The sequence below is a fragment of the Malaclemys terrapin genome, chromosome 6 (assembly GCF_027887155.1).
Source record: "Malaclemys terrapin pileata isolate rMalTer1 chromosome 6, rMalTer1.hap1, whole genome shotgun sequence".
NCBI lineage: Eukaryota > Metazoa > Chordata > Testudines > Emydidae > Malaclemys > Malaclemys terrapin.
The window spans coordinates 1,666,089-1,681,487 of NC_071510.1; the positions used below are offsets into that span (position 1 = coordinate 1,666,089).

Sequence of the window (15,399 nt, forward strand, 5' to 3'; positions counted from 1 at the left end):
GTTTCAAAATGTGACCTGAGTTAACCCTAAAGGCTGGGAAACCAGAAAGCATGGAAAAAAATTTCATATTTTTAAAGAGATTTGTGATTTTTTAAGCTTGTCATGATATTGACCACATGGGGCTGCCAATACTGTAGAAAGTCTGATTTAATTCTCCATCTCCTCCTCTTTCTGTCGCATTCATCATGGGGCATGTATATATTGTACAAGAGCAAGGGCACTAGGGAGACTAAAGTCATTGTATTGGTAACTGTAGCGAGGTGGTGGATACCCCACAGCCCTGCTGAAGGACAAGCCTCCCCTAGCACCAACGTGGGCGGAGCCAGTGGATCCTGCGCCCGCCCCCCAGAGGTCACGGCGCAGGACAGGAAGTAGAAAAGCCAACTGCAGAGCTCACTTGAAAGCCAGCCCCTGGAGACGCCAGATGCCTGTGGCCTAGCTCCAGGTTGGGAAACGCCTGACCTAGGGCCTGGGCTTATTGGCTCAGCCCCTGCCTGAGGACCTGAGCTCCTCACTGTTTGTTTGCTGCCCCGCCCTGACCGAGGACCTGGGCCCATAGCGAACTATTGCGAGGCGGTGGGACACCCCACAGCCCCGTGGAGGGCTGAGCCTCGGCCGAGCCCTTCTACAGTAACGTTAATATTTGAAGTGCAGTGGAGGTAAGACATGTTAGCGGCTAATTCAGGATGTTAATGGTTCAACCATTATAAAGATTGCTCAATTATAAACATACAAAGGAAGAATATAGTGCACTGAACTCTGCAAATTGCTTCACTTAACACAAAGTTTTAATATGAAGTCAGTGCATTGAATATGGAAGGAACACACAAGCCATCGAAGTCCCTTAGCTCTAGCGAGACAGGCGGATCACTCCTAACCAGCACTGGAGATAGCAGGCAGTGCACATGCTGGCTGGCAGCCCAGGGTCTGAGCAGTGGGAAGATGCAGTACCCATCTAGAAATACACTGTCTAAAAGGTTTATCTTACATACTGCAAAAGGGGCAGATCTGGAGGCCTACACTGCCACCGACTCCAGTCAGAGTTTGTCTGAGTTAAAGACTCCAAGGTTTGTCTCTATAAACGATACCACAGCACCACAAATACGTAAGTTGCAAACAGCGACTCAGGTCACAGCCATCAGGGAGCAAGCACCTACTGGGTTAGCAGGATTCTGTTGCAGGTCTCTGGTCCAGATTTCCGGGAGTGACCTCTCTATCAACTGCAAAGCCTCTTCCAGGGCCTGCTGCAGCTCCCTGGCCAGTTCATCGTAGCCAAAGAGCACAAGCCCCTTTAATAAGTTGTGCACTTCACCTGCAAGGAAGAGATCAGAGCAAGCTCCATCACAGCAATCAACCAGGTTCACTAAGCAAGCCGTGGTGCTGTTCTAGCACTGGGGACGGGGCAAAAGGAGCAGCAGAACATGGCTGCCGTTACCCCTGGTGCCAGGTGGGCTCAGCATGAGGGGAGCTCTCTTCACATTAGCACAGTCCAGCTCATCTCACTCGGATTCTTTACACCTGGGGCTGGGACTATTTTTTACTCATCAGAGCAGTGACAGCTCAGAGGTTTGAACTAGCAAAGGCAATCAGTAGTCCTGATCCTGGCTCCTTGCCAAGGTGTCTCTGGGGAAGAGGCTGCTCTCTTCAGCGACCCCCTTCCCCACTCTCGAGGCTTGGGCAGTAGCTACTCTTTGCATCCCAACCTTCAAGATCAGAAGGTGGCACCTGGCCTCAGACAGCCGCACAAGCCAGACGCTGGCTTGGCTCAGCCAGGGGGCCTTACCCTTCATGTTCTCAGTAGTGCGGATATTTTCTCCCAAGGCCTCTAGAAGGGCCAGGTCCTCCAGAGGGCTCCCTTCCTTCAGACTGTGCCGCTTGCGCTCTGCCTTGCGACGGTTCTTGGAGGATCGGCTAGAAGAAAGGAATGTCCAATATCACCAGGGGCAACAGAACGGGACAGAGCAACCAGCATTTCTTTTTCCTCTTACAAGACGAAGTCATAATCCCCAGCCGCCCCCCCCCCCCCCCATAAAGCCTGCAAACAAATGCATCTTAACGCGGTACGTACACCTCTTTCTAAAACATGCAAAAGACAGGTGGGCTGCCAGCCAAGGCACAGAGGGCTGGCTTCCCACTGCCCCCACTGCCTGCTGGGTGTGGCTGCCAAGGAGCTGGTCTGTGTTTGCCGTGGTGCTCCCGAGAGCAGCTGCTGTACAGGAGCTATACCAGCTTCCATGGCAGCTGGACAGATCCAGCTGCTTGCGTCACTGGAATGGCACTAACGGGCTGGACTACAGCAGAAACTCTGACCCAGCCTGCAGGACCAGCTTTGTCTGCAGCACATTTCTTCTTTTGAAACCAAGTTCTACAACTGCTGGTGCACTCTCACGTCTGCACCCATAGCAGCGAGAGTCCACCGCTGCGTAAGTGTGCAGATGGAGTTAGATCCAGCCGTGCATTCCACCTCTCGTCTCCCCAGTACAGTATGAACAGCTGCAATCTGGTTTGAGGGCAGGGACATACGCAGATATCCTCGAGTTACTGTGCGAGTATTTGCCACTCATGTCACTGGCTGTCACGATGCTGCTGGTTTCGGAAATAAGGTCTGCCTCCAGACAGTTGGGTGTCTCATCGTCTGCAAAACAAATTAGCAACAAGTTAGACTTTCCCCCGATCCCCAATGAAGGTAGAGGTTATTTTACAAGCACCAGAGGAAAAAACAACAGCACATGGTTACGCTGAGAGCAGGCGATGCCAATGGGCAGTCCAGGGGAGGGACACAGGACATCCTAGTTCCAAGCAGGGTCTGTCTGGAGAAGTCGAAGTACCATGGAAATATGGAGAATGGGACCATTCTCCATTTATCTCCAACTTTCCCTCCACAAGAAAAAGTCTTACCTGGGACCTCTACTGCTGGACCAGTCCCCTGGTGGCACTGGGAGAGCCTCTGTCCCACCGTCAGGCTCCCCCAGGACATGGCAGAGGTGAAGAGAACAGGCGCGGTAGAGGGCTGGTGTAAGATATGGCCCTCATCTCCCTACCCTTGGTGGTGATCATGATCTTTCAACAGCGAAGTCAGAGGGAACAAAGACTTAACTGGGCTACGTTTACCCCTGCAGCAGGACGAGGAGGTTAGTTACCTGTACGGTACCTTGAATTCAAAATGTTTTGCTGGTATGAGTGTTCCCCAGAAGGATGTGCACGCACCTACACACTCTTGACGGGAGACTGTAAAGCAGTGTGGGCCCGGCAGAGCAGCTCCTCGTGGTCCCATACAAGGGCACATAGGGAGGTGCAGACCCACTGCCACTCAGTTCCTTCTCAACCACAAAGTCAGACACACCACAGCAGAGGGGAAGGAGGGCAGGCGGCAGAGCACCCATTGGGATAAAACACCTTGGAGAACTCATTCCCATGCATGTAAGTAATCTCTCCTTCTTCGAGTACGTGTCATTCTGGGTGCTCCATCGTAGCAGACCCCCAAACAGTAACTCAAGGTGGAGGTGGGTGGTGAGGAGGCAAATCCAAGGCAGACTGGAGGACTCACCAAGTGACATGTCAGCTCTGAAAACTGGTAAAATAGAGCAATGCTTGGCAAATGTATGGATGAGGACCAAGTTGCAATCCTGCAGATTTCCTCAACTGCAACATCTTTCAGAGAGGCTATAAACGTGGACTGAGCTACCAGGGAGTGTGCTGTCACTTTATGAGGGGGCTGTATTCTGCCAGTCTCGTAGCATGTTAAAATGCAACCCGAGACCCACGTTGATAATCTTTGCATTGAAATGGGCTGCCCTTTCATCCTTCCACAAAGGATACAAAGAGTCTGGGAGAGGTACTGAAGGCCTTGGGTCTGTGTAAGTAGAAGGCAAGAGTCCTTCTGACATGTAGTGTGTGCAGGTTAGATTCCTGTCTGGAGGCATAAGGCTTTGGATAAACACTGGTAGACTAATTTCCTGATTAACATGGTATTCCAAAGAAACCTTAGGGAGAAAATGAGGATAGGACACAGTGTGACCATATCCTTGTAGAAAGTAGTCAACGGTGTGTCTGCCATGAGTGCACCAAGTTCTCCCATTCGTCTAGCTAAAGTGAGAGCTATAAGGAATGAGGTGCAGGAGAGTACAGATAGTTACTGGTTTCCTTAAAGTGCTGAGTATGAAATTAAGGTCCTATGGGGTAGATGGTTCCATACAGAGGGAAACGAGATGTATAAGCCCTTAAGGAACCTGGTCGTAATAGGAAGGGCAACCACTGAAAAGCCCTCAATGGCCAAGTGGAAGGATTAATCTGACTGAGCTCACTGACAAAACTGGTGTCTACGTCCAACAGGTAGTCTAGGATCTCGGAGAGAACTTCTGAGGCTTGACAAGAGTTAAGAGAACATCAGGGATGGAAATGTTTCTGATTCTGCAGGTAAGTTTTGCAAGTAGTAGGTTTACAGGACACCCTTCTTGAGGGGAAGGCAGGGAGGTGTTGTTACTGAAAGGTGAAGGAGGTTCGAGAACCACACCTGGCGCAGCCATGACGATGCTATGAGAATAAGGGCTTGCTCTTTCCTGTCGCAATTTGATCAAGGTCTTGAGAATTATAGGTGGAGGCAAGTAAATGTACAGTAGAATATGGCTCCATGGTGTTATCAGGGCATCTCCCAATTAATTGCAGTCATGTCCTCCCTTGGAATAAAGCTGGTTGGGGGAGCAAAGATGTCCGCTCCGGGGAGAGCCCACTTTTGGTAAATGCTCTGGAAGACAGAATTGTTGAGTTCTCACTCATGGTGCTGATGCAAGTTCCTGCTTAGGGCGTCTGCAATTGTATTCTGGAGGCCTGGTAGAACTCTCGATGGCTTATCTATCGGATAGGAAAAGCACCAGTTCCAATTTTAGCAATTCTACACATAAGGAATGGGAACTTGCTCTTGCTGTGTTGGTTGATATGAGACATTTCTGTCCTGTTGTCCAGCATTATCCTGACAGAGTAGCCCTGTATGTCGTGAAGGAAGTGTTCGTGAGCATAGCAGATGGCTCTTGGTTCAAAGGGTGTTGATGTGAAGCTTGTCTTGTGAGGACCACCTGCCCTGAGTTGTGGCCCCTCCAACTCAAGAGAGGAATCCATTGTGAGGATTTTTGATGGTGGAGAGTGTGAAAATGGGGTTACTTGCAGCCTTGCAACGGGTCCCTCCACCAGCTGAAAGCCCAGAATTCAGGGGTTCGGTTAAGCACATGGAGAGACTGTGCCTGTCCACATCTGACAGCAGCTGAGACACGGTCTTGCATAAGATGCGACAAACATGGATGCCAACACATGGCCTAGGAGCTGTAAGGAGGCCCTTGTAGTTGTTTGCAGACTGCCTTGTACAGTTTAAACCTGGACATGGTGGAGAACCTTTCTTTGGATAGGCAGGCCCTGGCAGTTAGGGAGTCTGGCTCCAATGCAGTGTATCCTCTAGACTGGAGTCGGTGTCGATTTCTTCAGACGGATACAAAGACCCAGGGAATGAAATAGGGCTAGTGCCTTTGAGGTTGCTGACTGGCCCTCTACAACTGATGGACCCAGAGGAGTGAGTCATCCAAGTATGGGACTTCTGTGATGATCCCCTGATGTAGATGGGCTGCTGCCACTGAGAGGACTTTGTAAAGGTCCCTGTGAGGGTTTACGCCCCTCGTTACAGGGCAGCACGGCCTAGTGGCCAGAGTCCATAGGATAAACCCTCGTCACAGGGTAGCACGGCCTAGTGGCCAGAGTCCATATAACTGCCCCTGGTTGCAGGGCGGCACGGCCTAGTGGCCAGAGTCCATATAACTGCCCCTGGTTGCAGGACAGCACGGCCTAGTGGCCAAAGTCCACGGAACAAGCCCTCGTTACAGGGCCGTGGGACCTTACTACTAGCTCAGCAGGGGGGGTCCTACCGAAACACGCTGAGGCTTACCGGGGTCAAGGTACCAGTCCATCACCTCCCCCGGGTTGCTTCCTACCGGCCTGGGAGTTGTGGTCTCCCACGGATCCCCGGGTTCTCCGCAGGTCTCCAGGTCCGTCGCCTCCCCTGGTTCCTCCCGCAGTAGGGGTTCGTGCCGGCCTGTAGAAGCCTCTGTTCCTGGCGGCTTCAAGGGCGTCAGCTGGTCCTCTGCAGGAGCTTCCCAGTTGGGTCCTTCCCCTGCGGCTGCCAGCCCCGACTGAGCTGAATTCCCTCCCTTTATACTCCCTGAGCACTTGAAGCATGCTCAGTACGAACGGGGCGGGACTTCCTCCGTCAGAGCTACCAGCCTGACGTCGCTGGGGCTAGTGCGGGGCGGGGCTGCCCCGTCACAGCCCCAAAGGGGAGGACTCAGCACTGGTAATGATCTGAACCTATTTGGAAATGTAGAAAACGCCTGTGGAAGGGGAGGATCAGTACAAGAAAGTAGGTATCCTAGAGATTGAGGATGACGAACCAGTCCTCCAGATCTAGGGATAGAATTATGGTGGCTGGCGTCACCACCCTGAAGTATTATGAAAGGACACGGGTATTCAATTTGCTGAGATCAAGTATTAGGCTTGACCATCTGCCCCATTGGGAACTAGGAAATAGTTGGAATAGAACCATTGGAATCGAACTGAAACTCAGAGGCAACTGGCTTGATTGCCCCCAAGAACAGGAGAGATTGGACCTCCTGCTCTAAGAACTCCTCATGAAAAGGGTTCCTGAAGAGGGACGGGGCAGTGGATCAAATATTCCACATCAACCACCTCTAGATTCCATTTTTCTGAAGTGATGTGCTTCCAGGCAGACAGGAAGTGGGATAATCAGTCTCCGAAAGGGGGATGGATGGTAGAGAGCAGAGGATCTGGGGAAATAGGCTGCTCAGTTCTCTTGACCACATTGTCAAAACTGTCTGTTAGAAGGAGGTGCTGACTGGGTATTGGTAGGGGGGTGAGGTTTGGATCTCCCCCTCAAAGGCTCCGAAGGCCTAGGAAAGGCCTGCTGTGGGTGGTACTGGAACCGTCTGGAAAGCTGTGTGTTTGAGATTTGCTAAAATGTCTTTTTGTCATAAATTCCCAGTGACTTGAATCCTTAAGGGCACGCAGCGAGGAGTCTGTATCCACGCTGAAGAGCTTGGGCTGTTCTAATGGAAGGTCTTCAACAGGGCTATGACCAGTACTGTCTCCTTGGAGTGTAAACGGATGCCAACTACATCTGCAGGGATCTGAGGCGTACGTGTGTGTGCTGGAGCACGTCAGTACACGCTGCAATGTGGCCTAGCAGCTTGAGGCATATCCAGGCGGTTGTGAGCGGGTTTGCCCTGAGGTGCACAATGAAGTCCAACATGGCTCAGAATTGGGACTCTGGCAGGAAGGCCCTGGCCAGGGTGGAGTCGAGTACTGCTCCTCTAAACTCTATCCACTGAACAGGGGTCAGAATTCATTTCTGCTCGTTTATAAGCAGGCCCAGATCCCGGCTGGTGGGCCACACTAAATAGAGATTGTGCTGAACCCGGGCTTGTGACCTGCCTCTAACAAGCCCGTTGTCGAGGTATGGACAGATCTGCCTCAACGTCTCAGGAAAGCGGCCACTACTGCCATACACTTCGTGAAGCCCCTCGGAGCATACGAAAGGCTGAAGGGCAGCGCCGTGAATTGTTAATGGCGTTGGCCCACTACAAATCAGAGGAATCTCCTGTGCCCATGGGCCCGGACAATAGAAATATAGAAGTAGGCATCCTTTATGTCGAGGGCAGCGTACCAGTCCCCTGGATCCAGAGAGCAGATGGAGGCCAAGGAGACCATGTGGAACTTCAACTTCTTGAGATATTTGTTGAGGCCATGCTGGTCTAGGATGGATCTGAGGCCCTCTTTGGCCTTTGGGATAGGAAATATCAGGAATAAAACCCCTTTCCCCTCATATCTTGAGGAACTTCCCCTATGGCTCCTACACGTAGGAGGGTTTCCACCTCCTGGATGAGGAGATGCTCATGAGAAGGGTCCCTGAAGAGGGACCGGGGAAGGGAGTGGGAGGGAGTGAGGAAAACTGCAGGGTGTAACCAGTGTTACGGTGTGAGCACCCAACGGGGTCCAAGGTCACCTGGGTCTATGCAGTGAGGAAAGGAGACAAATGGTTCAGAAACGAATGGGGGAAATGGATCCTGAGGCCAGACTGGAAGACTGGCCTCGGGCATACCCTCAAAATACCTGCCATGGGCCAATCTGGGTGATGTGGGCCTGACAGGGCAGCCGAGGAGGACGGGGTGAGTCAGTAGGGTTTAAAGCCTCTGTCTCTTTTCTTGTAGGAGCTCTGCCACAGTGGACCCAAAAATCTAGGCGGTGGAAGTCGCCGGAAATGTTTCCTAGAGGCCTTCGGCGGGTACAGGCTCAAGGAGCAAGGTGTGGCACGGGAATCTTTCAAGCCATGCAGCTTGGTATGTCTTCTCTGAAAGCAGAGCATTGCCCTCAAACGGGAGGTCCTGAATAGACTGCGGCACTGTCTGAGAGGGCATAGACACAGTGGAGGCCATAGAGCTGCCCACTGAATTGGCTACATCCAATGCTATCTGGAGAGGGGCTCTGGCCACTGGCTTGCTCTGCTCCAAGATGGATGCAAACTCTTGTCTAAGCTCCTGTGGCAGGGAATCCTTAAATTTAGCCATGGAGTCCCAGATATTATAACTAAGGCTGCAAATCATTCACCGAGATCACGGAAAGTCAAGACTTCCATGACTTTCCGTGACCTCCGTGCATCTTGCAGTGCTGACCCCAGAACCAGCCCAGCAGCTGGGGAAGCCCAGGGCCCAGCCGCACCGGCCGCTGCTCTGGCAGCCCCAGGCAGCCGGTCCCTGGCACTGCCCTGGAGCAGCAATCCAGGACCAGCAGTGGTGGCGGGGGAGGCCCCGGGCATCACCTCCATATTGGTGCACATAACAAAATTCATGTGGCAGGGGTGGGGACGAGGGATTTGGAGAGTGGGAGGGGGCTTAGTGCTGGGGCAGAGGGTTGGAGTGCAGGGGGTGAGGGCTCTAGCTGGGGGTGCAGGCTCTGGGGTGGGGCTGGGGATGAGGGATTTCTGGTGCAGGCTGCCCTGGGGCTGCAGAGGGGAAAGAGGACTCCCCACAGCCCTCTCACCACAGCAGCTCGGGGCCGGGGGAGAGGCGTCTCTCCCTGGCCACGGCAACTCCACTGGGTGGGCCGGGCCGGTCGATGGAGGGGCTCCTCTCCCCTGCCCAAGGCAGGTCCCCGCTGCAGCCCTGAGCCCCTGTGCAGAGCTTAATAGGCAGCTGCATGGCCACGCAGCTTAGAGGGAACTTAAGCCGGAGCTTCCCACTGTCGGCTATGAGCGGGGCCGGGGAGCAGTGCCGGGTGGAAGAGATCAGTGCCGAGACAGCGGAGAGTGACACTGAGTCAGGGATCAAGGCGTTGGAGACCGGTGCCGAAGGGTTGGTGATTGGCACCGTAGCATCAGCGACCGGTGCTGAGAGGAGGACGACCAGTACCGGAGAGACTGAGACAAACGTCGCTGGGGCTGCGGTGTTGTTGACCGGTGCCAGGACTCTGGGGACTGGCATTGGCCCAGTGACCATTGCGGTGGGCCCATGCTGGGCTTCCCTTTGGAAGGGGATGCCTTCACTGACTCTGCAGCTGAAGGCAAGACCTGCGATGTGGGTGGCACTGGTAGAGCCAAGAGGTCCCTGGCCGCCTGAAACACCTCTGACGTTGAAAGCACCACCAGGTGCAAGGGTCCCCTACCGCTCCTGGGAGTCAGAGGTGGTTCCCTTACTGGGCTTGGAGCCCTGGTGGAGAGGCTGCCTCTTGCCACTCTAAAGAGAGCAAATGGCCCGACATGGGTCCTTTGCCTGCCACCCCTTCTTTGTCTTTCTTTAGCGCAGGGAAGCGCCCTCGATCTGTGCGCTGCTTCCTGGGCTGCTTGCTCGGCAACAGTGATGGTGATTGGTGCCAGTGGAGCACTCTGTACCGACATCAACGTGCTTGGTGCCGAGTCAGAGTGGGATGGTCTAAGTGCCGCCTTCATCAGCAAGGCTTTTGGATGGATCTCTGTGTCCTTGGCCTGAAGCCCTTACAAATTCTGCACTTGTCTTTGATGTGTGTCTTCCCCAGACACTTTAAACAGCTTGCGTGGGAGCTGCTGACTGGCATAGGTTTGTGACAGGCGGAACACAGTTTGAAGCCAGGGGAACGGAGCATGCCCCATCCCTGGGACAATGTCCCTGAATGGACTACTAACTATCTGAACTTAACTAACTACTAACACTAAGAACTGTAGAAGAAAAACCACTAGGCGCGCTTGCTGTCATAAAGGAGAAAGGCGTTCCAGCAACCGTCATGGGCAGTAAGAAGGAACTGAGAGAGCGCACAGATAGCAAGAAGGAACTGGGGGAGCCTCATATAACGACATGAGTGCAGGGCTCCAGGGGGCGCCAGAGCTGGCCCTACAGATTCTTTAAGGCAAAAAATCTCTGGCAGCCACACACGCACGCACATAACATGGAATTGACATAAGCAAGCACTGGAAGAAGAATAAATGGACATGCAATCGCTCTGCCTCGATCTTTGAGAAGGTTTTAAGAGGCAGCTGGGTCACACTTCCTTATCTGCCCTCGTCTGGGAGCACCAGGAGCTGCACTGCACAGATGTGGGCCAGCGGACACCACTTTACAGTCTCCAGTTCATAGGTGCGTGCACATAGGGACACAAACTCGAAGAAAGTGGAGTAGCTTTCTTTTAAAATAATCCCTATGGGCTTCCCTGAACTGGCAAAAGGGGAAAGAACCAGAAACCTCACCTCTAACAGGTGCTCTACAATGCAGCATGTGTCCGGATCATGACTAAACTCCAACTGGCCAGCGTGGAAAGGAAAACATGGTCCTTTCCTGTGGGGCTTTTACATGTATGTGGAAGTGTTTAACTCAGGAAAGCTGTCACACTGACAGCTCTGTAGAAGAAAAAAATAAATTGTAAAGCAGGAAATGCGAAAATTTCACACAAAGTGAATGAAATCAACAGGTCACATTCTAATTCTCTGACTCTTGAAAAAAAAAATTTATAAGAAATATCAAACCAGAAGGCCACTTTCACAAGCTACAGCAGACCCCAGCAACAGGGCCTAAGGAGAGCACAGGAAGACTGTTTGGCTTAGAAAAGAGACAACTAAGGGGGATATAATAGAGGTCTACAAAATCATGAATGATGAAGACAAAGCAAACAAGGAAGTGTTATTTACTCCTTCACATAACACAAGAGTCAGGAATCACCCGATGAAATCAATAGGCAGCAGGTTTAAAACAAAAGGAAGTATTTCTTCACACAATGCACAGTCGACCAGTGAACTCACTGGCAGGGGGTGTTGTGAAGGCCAAAAAACTAGGTTCAAAAAGAATTAGATAAGATCATCAAGGATAAGTCCATCAATGGCTATTAGACAAGATGGTCAGGGACACAGCCCCTTGTTCTGGGTGTCTAAGCCTCTGACTGCCAGAAGCCGGAAATCGATGATTGCCCTGTTCTGTTCACTCCCTCTGAAGCACCTGGCACTGGCCACTGTCAGAAGACAGGATACTGGGCTAAAGGGACCATTGGTCTGACCCACTATGGCCATTCTTATGCTCCTATGGGGAAACCACTTCATTGGTGTTTTCAGCAATTCATTAAGACATCGCTAGTTATTGACACTAGTTATTGACCTGCATTGGTTCAAAAACATACCCAGTAGCCCTTGGCGGGCTTGCTCCTTCAGCTCTCGAACCACCAGGAGGCGCTTTCTGTGGCGAGTGAACGTTGTTTTCTGAGAATCCAGAAACACCAAATAATTTCTTTGAGCTGCAGAGAGAGCAGATGGTGCAAAGGGGCCAGGAAGGTGTTAGGTTCAGACCAAAGATAAATAAGCACATTCTAAACTTTAAAACCCTTTTTCAATTCCCTTTGGAAGCAGGGCTAGAGTCAACACGTGTTCGTATTGTTAACATGTGCTGTGTTCGTTTTCTGAAGCCTGGGAGCCCAGCACAGTGGGGGCAGAACTCTTCAGGGATCACATAGGATGGATGGAAATTCAAAGCTTAAAAAAAGCCAACAGAAGCTTAAAGGTAGTTTGCTAAACCCAGAGTGCCAAAGGCATCCATGTGCCTAGCCTGGGGTTTAGAAGCCTAACTTGAGGCTCTTGTTTGTAAGGCTCGTGGCCACAGTGGTACTGACCCTTCTTCTATTCCCCTTTCATTAAGATGGTCCAGGAGAACAGAGCACCCAACTCCCAGCTCCAACACCAAGAGAAGGAGAATTCTCCAGCAATATCAGCCCAGCCTTCCTTTAGCCCTCAAAGCAGGAAAGGGAAGGCTAAGCCACCTTGAAACTCCTCCACAGAGGAGCTCCATATTCATACACTTTCCCTGCACACAGCTCTGTCAATGCGCTTCCTTTACTAACCAACAATATTCCTACTTTTCCAGCCTCACTCTCCCCCATGCACATAAATCCCATCACACAGCACTGATGTCTGGGCGAATTTTGCCACTGAGCTCAAGGAGGGCAAGATTGAGTCAAAAGTGCTTGTCACGTTGCTGCATGCTAAGCTGTGCTGAGCAGAGTCAGATGTGAATATGTAACCCACACACCTCCTGGGGTGGTGCTCTGTCCTATCTAGTGGCACCGAGACCACTTAGCGAGAGATTAATGAGTCTGCTACAGCCTTAGCTGGCAGCCATGTGGCTTTTAGCTTTGGCAGTAGAGGCTCATGTATTTAGCTCTAGATGTCCCAGGTTCAATCCCGTCCGCCAATGAACAGGGTCTGTCGGTGTTACAAGTGGGGGCTCATCCGGGATTTCAACTGGGAAGTCTCTGAAGTTCAGGATACACTTCCTCATCTTGGGGAAGCATGTAACCCACACATCTCCTGGGTGTGGTGTCCTGTCCCATCTAGTGGCACCAAGACCACTTAGAGAGAGAGAATGAGTCTGCTCCACAGCCTTAGCTAAAGGCCATGTGGCTTTCAGCTCATGCAGTAGAGGCTCATGTATTTAGCTCCAGAAGTCCCATGTTCAATCCTGCCCGCTGTCGGTGTTACAAATAGCCATCCACTTGTAACTAGGCAGAGCCAATGAAACGCCTTCCAAACATCTTCCGATGCCAGGTCTCACCACATTCCCTAGGACTCCATTACAAACAAGCAGAGAGCCCTCTGCATGGAGGACTCCTCACAATAATAAGAGACTCACCTTCTAGGATAGCAGGTTTGAAGTTGGTCTCCAGAATGTCTAGTCTGCTGTATTTGTGAATCTGGGAAGAGAGCAAGGTGAGGAAGTGGAGAGTTCTCTCAGGAGATAGACACACTAGGAACTCTCTAGGAGTTAGTAATTTGGAATGCCCTTACTAGTCTTAACGCTTCTTCCCAGACGGTCCCTTCCAAGAGCAGGAGCACAGCCTCTTCGTAGTCCTGGGGAAAGGAGACCAAGGACGCAATGGTTACTGTCCTACAATCAGGCGTTACCTCTGGCATGGGGCATTGAGCTTCTGGATTGCAACTGCTCAAGCACAGCTCCCATCACAACTGTACTGCAGTCAGGGTCAGGAAATCCTGCCTGAAGCCAATCTACATATTTTCAGCACAAGGACATCTTAACTCCAAGTTTTGTTGATTTTCTCCTCCACTATCCTACCTGCCATCCCAAAACCTAGCCCGGCAATGCCAGGGCCAGCACCACTCCTGGGCACTCGCTCACTCCACAGGCATGTGAGAACAGAGACTGGCTTCAAGTTCCTGACAGCAGAGGGCAAAAATCAAGTCTACTTAAGTGTCTATACAAGTGTGATTTAAACTGCAACACATCCAGTGCCAGTATTCTTCAATAGCTATTGCAGCAGCAGACACGGACGTGTTCCTTTCAGGACTCTTGGCAGCCAACTGAAATTTATTACACCCAGCTCAACCATACCACTGATAAGTCCCCCCCATAAACACTTGGAAGCACACCACAGGCTTTGTTGTCCTGTCCTATAGCTTCTGCTTAGCTCCTATTCAACCTCAGGCTGGTTAATCTTTTTGTCAGAGGTGCCCAAACAGAGAGTCTATACGACAGTGAGGGGACATAAGCCCTGGGTCGAGAGATCGGAACGAGGGCAGGCAAAAGGGAGGTGCACCAGGGTGCATGGTACCTGTGCATATTGCTCCAGGAGTATGGCTGCCTCAGCATGTTTCCTCTGTTCAATTAGTTTTCCTAGAAAAGAAGGACAGAATTAAGCATTTCAGGAATAGCTGGAGTTTGGGTCCAGACAAGAGACCTGATCTAAAAGTGGAGGATGCCCACCATTGGGGCTAATGAACCCGCAGTGTCAGTCTGTAGCATCCATGAACCCACTAATACTAATTCTTCTGGCTGGCTGAAGGAAGCCTGTTTGCATCCATTTTCCCTATGCCTCGGGGAGAGAGAGAACATGAACATGTTTGCGTGTAAATAACAGCAAATGGAGGTTTCCTTTATTTAAACTTGAGCCAGACCTTACAGATCTTGCTCATGCAGAACTTGCCCCAGCCTTCTCACTGCCAGCACGAGGTCTGCAGGAACAGTCATCCCTTCTCTGCTCAATGAGCGCTCATCTCTCAGACCAGAAATGGGCGTCAAGGAGAGAGAGGAAAGGCAGCTTTGCCATCTAATCCTCATCAGTAATAATCACGTACATGACAGGAGCACCCAGAGAGCCCAACTGAGACTGGGGCCCCATGATGTCTGGTGCGTCACAAACAGCCTGCGGTCTGTACACAGAGAGGGAAAGGAAAGGGAAGAGATGAGAAATGACTTCCCCAGGCTCACCCAACAGGTCAGGGGCAGGGCAGGGACCAGAACCCAGGTCTCCTGACTCCCAGCCCACTGCCTTGCCCTCTGGGTCTCAGTGCTGCACTGTCCAGTTAAGCTTTTTAGAAAGCTGTTTTAAAACCAAAAGCTTCTAATAAGAGTCAAATTTTTAAAGTCTGAAGGGGCCACTGTGATCATCTTGCCTGCCCTTCCATGTAACGCAGGCCATAGGACTTCCCTGAATTAATTCCTAACCGAACTAGAGCATCTCTTTCAGAAAAGCTTTTGGTTTAAAGCTGCCAGTGATGGAACACTCAGCGTGACTCTTCGTAAGGAGGTCAAATTAGATGACGACAATGGTCCTGTTGGGCACTGAATCTATGAAAAAAATGGTTCCAATGGTGAACTCCCCTCACGGCTCACAATTTACGCCTTACTTCCCACCACTGGATCTGTCAGACCTCTGTCTGCTGGACTGACCAGCCCGCCACTGTCACAATCCCGTTCCCTATGCGGGGAGCTGCATTAAGTCACCATTTAAGTAATAGGAATAACAACCAATGAGAGAGCGGGCACACAGGAGCCAAGGGTTTCCGGCACACCGGCAGGGAGGAGGGTACACCAGAGCCATGCC

General features: G+C 51.5%; 1 protein-coding gene across 3 annotated transcripts in view; it reads right to left on the minus strand.

Moving 5' to 3' along the window:
* The window catches only part of ELP1 (elongator acetyltransferase complex subunit 1), a 105,587-nt gene that overhangs the window by 8,501 nt on the left and 81,687 nt on the right, over positions 1-15,399 (minus strand). For all 3 annotated transcript variants that reach the window (XM_054033207.1, XM_054033208.1, XM_054033209.1), the window contains 7 exons: positions 14,128-14,189; positions 13,346-13,408; positions 13,191-13,251; positions 11,689-11,802; positions 2,524-2,635; positions 1,784-1,911; positions 1,158-1,312 (listed from right to left, as the gene is read on the minus strand). In XM_054033207.1, coding sequence (XP_053889182.1) covers positions 1,158-1,312; positions 1,784-1,911; positions 2,524-2,635; positions 11,689-11,802; positions 13,191-13,251; positions 13,346-13,408; positions 14,128-14,189 — 695 coding nt within the window. The remainder of the gene's footprint in view (positions 1-1,157; positions 1,313-1,783; positions 1,912-2,523; positions 2,636-11,688; positions 11,803-13,190; positions 13,252-13,345; positions 13,409-14,127; positions 14,190-15,399) is intronic.